Source organism: Calidris pugnax, unplaced genomic scaffold (genome assembly GCF_001431845.1).
Source record: "Calidris pugnax isolate Ruff unplaced genomic scaffold, ASM143184v1 scaffold20, whole genome shotgun sequence".
In the NCBI taxonomy this organism is placed as follows: Eukaryota; Metazoa; Chordata; class Aves; order Charadriiformes; family Scolopacidae; genus Calidris; species Calidris pugnax.
Genome location: NW_015094510.1, coordinates 24,829,500 through 24,836,290, shown reverse-complemented (window position 1 = coordinate 24,836,290; position 6,791 = coordinate 24,829,500). Strand labels below are relative to the sequence as shown.

At 35.7% G+C, this 6,791-nt stretch overlaps 1 protein-coding gene across 2 annotated transcripts in view; it reads left to right on the top strand.

The window, feature by feature from the left end:
- Window positions 1–6,791, top strand: part of NUP58 (nucleoporin 58kDa) — a 38,224-nt gene that overhangs the window by 4,427 nt on the left and 27,006 nt on the right. Inside the window, exons 2-6 of one of the 2 annotated variants that reach the window (XM_014966012.1) lie at window positions 36–175; window positions 1,546–1,581; window positions 3,064–3,216; window positions 4,183–4,317; window positions 5,080–5,190. In XM_014966012.1, the coding sequence (XP_014821498.1) occupies window positions 36–175; window positions 1,546–1,581; window positions 3,064–3,216; window positions 4,183–4,317; window positions 5,080–5,190 (575 nt within the window). Of the gene's footprint in view, window positions 1–35; window positions 176–1,542; window positions 1,582–3,063; window positions 3,217–4,182; window positions 4,318–5,079; window positions 5,191–6,791 lie in introns of both variants that reach the window. The other variant, XM_014966011.1, reaches the window with a different exon arrangement.

Genomic DNA, 6,791 nt, shown 5'->3' with positions numbered 1-6,791 from the left:
AAATAATTACTGCTAATAGTTTTGTTTTGTAATAGTTCAACAGGAGGACTTAGTTTTGGAACTCTGGGCTCTTCCACTGCTACAGCAACTACATCAGCTCCTTCAGTGGGCTTTGGGAGTGGACTTTTTGGATCAAAACCAACCACTGGCTTTACACTAGGAGGCACCAGTACAGGTAGAAAAACTTATTGTACAGCAGAAATTTGAATCAACAATGAAGAAATTGATCACCTCTATACAAAAACTGAGTCGTCATAATGTGCTTAATTTTTTACAGTAGTTCTGTAGCTCAGAATATTACTTAAGTAGTTTCGTAAAAAGGCTTTGTTGAACAGTTTAAAACGTCATTCATTGATAATTATGCAGTATCAGTGCTGCAGAAACACAGATGTAGTTACCAGAAAACTCTGCCTGGGCCTGTGTGTAAACTGCTCCATAATTTGAATCCTGATGTTTTCTAGAAATCTAACTTGTCATTCAGTGTGCTTCAAATTATTATTTAAGATCAAGGTATATTTTGACCTGAAAAATACTTTAAAACATTTTGAGATTGTTAGTATTTGTAATGTGATATTTGTAACCCTGCAGTAGTAAACAGTTCTGGTTTTGTTGTTTGGAGTTTTTTTAATGTCAGCAATATGCATGAAGAAATTAATTAATATTTTCTTAGGTCCCTAATTCAGCCTATAATACAGATTCTTACAGGAGTATTTGGGTGCAAAAGAATAAAACTTTTCTGATTGGTAGGTTGGGGTTTTTTTTGAGCCATTGTGCAGATACAGCTTAATGAATTTTACTTTGGCTCCAATATTGTTAGACAAAATGATCTTTTTTTTTTTTTCTTGTACACTTGTATGAGTGGATAGGGGAAGTTATAGGAACCAATCTACTAGAAATAACTTTAACAGTAGACTGAAAGCCTATATTACTCTGTTTGACTACATTGGGATAGTTCTGTTTTAGCTCTTAATGATTCTTTTGATCTTCTAATCAATTTTTTTTTTAAAATATGAAATGGCATAGCTCTGTGTTCAAAATAGTCTCTTTAAATTAACAGTGGTGCAGAAACCCTAAAACAACACATAGAATTTTACAAAGACTTTGGACTTTGTAATCCTCTTCATTATACTGTAAATCTGCTGGTTTACATGCTAATGTTACACACTGCCATATGGCTGGAAAAAAACCCCAACTTGATAGAATTACTAGTTCCTTAGTTTTGTTTACCTCTGTTTATTTGGAATTTCAAACAATTTGCTATACTGCTGTGTTAACATCAGCTTCACTGTTAGCTTATTTTAAAAAGAGAAGTGACGAGTTTTGAAGTCAGTTATGCCTTTGATTTGTGCTGCTGGTGCTTACAAATACTGTTTTCTATGTTTAATGTCGTTTTGCTTTCAACATACTACAGAAAAAAGTGTAAATAGTCTACATATTGTCTCAAAATATTGCATTATTTCAGTGTTTTGTTTCATGTTTATAACTATCATAACTGCTTTGTGGTCTTCAGTTACTGTTTTTGCTCTGTTTTTATTCTTAAAGCAGGAACAGCAACAACTATTGCTACAGGACTGACGCTAGGTAAGGACCTAATGTGGATTTTAATGTTATACAGGCAAAAAAATATGGAGAGATCTTTCTTGTAATGTAAAAAGTCAGTGGTCATACGTGAGCTTTTACCCCATTACTGATTGCAGTCTCCTTTGCAGCCCAAACGTTAAGGCTGTAAACCAGAGCACAGCTGTGTAGTTCTGGGCACTGTGACATGTACAGGAATAGAATAACCCCTTTAACAACAGTGACAGTGGTCACAGTGAAAAGTTAGACTTTGTTTTTATGTCCCCCTAATGACTCGCTTCCTTCAGCAAAGGAGAGGTGGAATACGTTATCAGAGAATTCTTCAGAGTTTCTTGCTCTCATGAACTTTGTGTGAATAAGTCTATCTGGTAATTACCCACTTTTAGAAAAATAAAGAGGGTTGAACCAGGAAGGGATTTTGGGAATGTTTACTTTTGGTTCTTTCATGCATTGTTAGTGACTATTTTTCAGCTGTCATTGGAAATACAGGAATATGTGGGTAGCTGTGGTGGGTTGTTTTTTTCTTTTGAGACATCAGCAGATAAGATCTGAGGAGAAACTGAGCTTGAGTATCAAAAAAATTGGGGGTGGGAGTGGTGCTAAAAGACAGACTGCTGTCCAAGAACTTAGGAAGCCATGCTGTGCATGAATTGGAAAAATGGTGTTGAATAAAGAAGGAAATAAAATGGGCAGAAGAAGGGAGAAGCAGCAGCTAACCCAGAACAGACTGTGTGATGCATAATCACATGTGGCAGTCTGTACTATGCAGATAAACATTAATTTTTTCAATAGCTGAAAGAAAATTGTCATCCAAACCAGACACACAGCAGTTACTGAGAATACCAAGTATGTGTTTCTTGTACTTGCTGTTGTGGTTTGTGTATGTCTATGGACACCTCTCCTTTACTTTGGAATATGGATTCTATACTATAAAATGTGTTCTTACTATGAAAACGGAAGCAAGTGGAAGCTTTATTTGCTTTACATTTAAAGTGTTCAAAAGTGAAGTCTGAGGGAATAACATCTTGACATATTTTTCTTGTTTACAAATTGAAAGGATATGTGCATTCATTTTAGTGTGCATATCCAACTGAGAATTTTTAGTCTGTATTTTAGGCAGTGTTCTTTATAGCTCCAGCTACCAATACTTTGCTGCTTCAGTTACATTCTTTTGGTGAGAGCCCCTAATTTTACACATTTTCTTTTTGGTTTTTTTTTTTAGATTATCAGTAGATATAGGATCTAGTCCATTATTAAAGCCCAATGGATCACTAGGAATTCTAGGAGCAAAAATGCCTGTGCAATTAATATTAACCTTTGAAATTTATCTGGAGGGGCTATGGGGATATTGATGCAAGTGATCTTGCATGCTGGGATGTTCATGATGTTTCAATGGGAATAGTTTAGAAGAGAAGATGAATTGAGCATTCATTCTCAAAAAATAAAGCCATTGTAAGACTGATAATTGTTTTGGGTTTCTTCTAGGCACACCTGCCACCACATCAGCAGCTACCACAGGCTTTAGTTTAGGTTTCAACAAACCTGCAGGCTCAGCCACACCGTTTGCTTTACCTGTTACTTCTACCTCAGCGAGTGGCCTATCGTTATCATCTGCTCTTACATCGACTCCTGCAGCAGGTAGGAAAATGGCTGTGGGTTTGGGGTTTTTTTTCTGTTTTTATCAGTAAAGCTTTATGGTAGAACTAAGTTTTTCTAGTAGCTGCATAGTTTTGTAGTAATTCAATAAGAAGACTCATTGTATTTCACTAGTTCTAAATTTGTGTGTCCTAATGCAGATAGATTTATGTTTATATAGAGGGCAGTATATTGGCAGCATATAATCTAAGTCATTAGAAGTGTAGCTGTAGCTGATTGGTCATGTGAAAACGTTATTTTTGTTACCGTTAACCCCACTGAATGTTGAGAACTTCCTACTTGCACAACTGAAAAGTTTAGAAAGTGTCTACCTTTTGTAAATGGCCTGAAATGGTTAATACTAGAGGAAACAATTTTTCCAGTATAGTCCTCACACTGACACACACCTTGCATCACATTTAACTCAGTTAAACTGCACCGTGCGTGATGATGATTGACTGGAGTTCATTTTTCTTAACCTTAGGAGTCTGCATTTGAGCTTAGCTCTTCGTGTTCTGTCCCTTTATGCCTATAGTTTTTCTCTACTCAAGTCTTCCCTATCCTACCAAAAACTGGGGTGCTTCATTCCAGAAGAAGGCTCAAACTACCAATTAAATCTTTTATCATCTGTCTTGTGTAAATTGTTTTATGTTAAACATTAAAATCTTAACATTTCAGCATTTTAATATAAAAAGTCAAGAGCACTTGTTAGACCGATTACACTGTAAATAAATTCTGTGCCAGGTTCTAGATTCTCTAGTGTTTTGGGTAACTCTTGACATTTTTACATAGTTGCAGGTAAATATGGACTAATCAGGATTATGATATTGTAGAACAAAATCACATAAAATTGAAAAGTTTATTATCCAATTATGATAAAGATACTGTTCAGACTTTCAGTTATTCCAGATTCTCTATGGGTGTATTTGTATGCAGTGTCTGCATGAAGCTGGTTTGCTTTCTCTGCAGGAACTACTGGCTTTACATTAAATTTGGGTGGTACAACTGCTCCAACTACAACTGCCTCCACAGGCCTTTCCTTGGGAGGAGCCTTAGCAGGTTTAGGAGGTTCACTCTTCCAGAATACAAGCACAGCAGCAACAGGTGAAAGTTATTTTAGTTTTTCCCTCTTTCTGTCTCAAGACATTAAACTTTGATGTGTGATTGCATAAATTCGTAATGTAAGATTTCTTTATATGGAATATTTATAGTGTGAAAATGTAACTTTTACCATTGTTACAGTTAAGAACAGTGTTGCTCTCCATGGACAACGAAAATGAAATCTGAAGTTGTTAGCTTCTTTCTCATTCTTAAATTCACTCGTACTTAATGCTTCTTTTTTAAATGAAAGCACAAAAAAATCTGTCACTGCCATCATTGACTTAAGGAAGTTGATCATAAATGGGAGAGGGCAATGATATGCAAATATCTCCTTTAACTCTGGAGAAGTTGAAAGATCCTTATTTTGGTGGCTTTTGGTTGAATGACATCTTTAACTGATAGTATTGTTATTTCACGGCTTCCTGTCGTTTTCAGCTCTAGAGGAAAAATTTATTGTGATCTGTTGTAGTCTTGGTAACACTGCCCTTAAACTCTAAATGAAACAGAAAGATACTTAAGATGCTGATAAGTTAGCTGTCTAATTAGCTACCTAGTAATGTGAAGAAATTGCATCAAGAACTTGTGTACAGTTGTATGTGACTTCATGCAATCTGTTTTCTTCTCTGTTTATTTTGCATATTTTTAAAATACCAATGTAGTAAGTGGACACTGAAACTGCAAGCAAGGTTATATGTGCTTTTAGTTCAAAATAAGTTTTAATTATCAGCATTTTAAGTGCGGAAATTCATTTTGGGCTTCTTGTAGGACTTGGGCAGAATGCTTTGAGTTTGACTCTGGGGACAACTGCAGCTCCTTCAACTACTGCCAATGAAGGCCTTGGTGGAATTGATTTTAGTAGTTCTTCAGACAAAAAGAGTAAGTTTATTTTAAAACATACATTCATAACTTTTTTATGGATAAAATTATCAGAGCACTGCAACAGACATTTTTCATTGTGTTAGGAGTGTGGAATTAAAGCTGACAACTTTTATTCCCCTTGCTCCTTACAAGTAATTTCAGATAATCCTATTCTTAGATATTGTGCTTCGTGGAAGAACATGATTTTTGTTGAAAATGCAGTGTAGTGTACATCTATTTATTTAAAATAAGTATAAGCCAATATCATATTAGAGAACCCTTTAGCCTTGCGGGAGTGAGGACTCAATGGGCCGTTTGCTGAAAAACTGTGGCCGATTTCTGAACAGTTGTATGCCAAGTAGCCACTAGAGGGGGCAGCAGAGCGATATTTAAATAATGCATTGCAAATACAAAAAATACTTGAACCACCTGTCTCCGACTGTAACAGATCTTGAATTTAGTTTCTTTTCTTTTTTTTTTGAACGCCTGCAAAGTAAAACTTTGCTATTTTAAGCCACTATTCTTCAAAGCTGTATTTCTGGTGGTGTGTAGTTCCATCTGATACGTTTTATCAGGTTGTTAAAACCAGTTATAAAAGCTTCACGTCTGTGGTAACTTTGAAGTTCTTAAGTAAGGGAATATTGAGCATTGACATATGGACACTTATTAATTTGTCTTGCTTTTATACTTCCAGAGTAAGCTTCACTAAAGCTGATTGTAAGATGTGCATTTTCTCTGGGGAATCAGTACTGTTAACTTTATCTCTTGATTCCATTCGGGAGCCAAATTTTAAATTAGGTATACCAATAGCTAGGAGAGAAGGAAATGTAGAAACTCCATGAAACCATTTTTAGAGAGTAACACAGGTTTTGGAGACAAAGTTCTTGGTACTTGTAGAAGAAATGGCGTATTGACTGTCCAGACTGGAGTGCTTTGCATGGTGTTGATTGTTTTTGGAGATAATTGCTGAAACTGGGAGTGATGAAAAAAATCTCTGATTACTAGGTTTTTACAGGATATCCATTACTGTAATATTAGCATGTCACAACACTTCTGTAATATACAAGTATGTTAAAATGAGGACCAGAGAACCACAAATCTACTTCAATCTCACATCTCCTGGCATTGTTTCACTGAGTTTTTAGGGTGGAAACTTGAATGAGTACCTGAATTCCCCATAAGTTGTGTGGGACTATTGCTGTCTCAGTGATAAGCAGAGAACCCTTAGCTAAGCAGTGGGAAGGGGGAAGCTAAGCAGTCAAAGGAGACTGTTTTTTGAGTTTTCCTTTTTCTTTTTTTTTTAACGTAGGTTTTCATTTAGGAATGTTTTCCATAATGGATATGCTGGCTTAAGCAGCCTTGATAAATATCCCTACATGTGTGCTGCTACTCAGTTCTGTCAGTACAAGGGTTTGTACTACTATATGAGGAACTGTGTTAAGGTTTGAGGGGGTGGTTTTATGGTTTTGAGGTTTTTATTTATTTTTCCTTTCTGAAGAAAAGGAAAGAGGAGATGTGGCTACTAAAGAAAATTACCCCAGTAATCCAAGGACAGATAGGGACTAGCACTTTTTGTGCTTTTTTCTGGAATTGGTTATAAAAGCTTTTCCTTCTGAAGA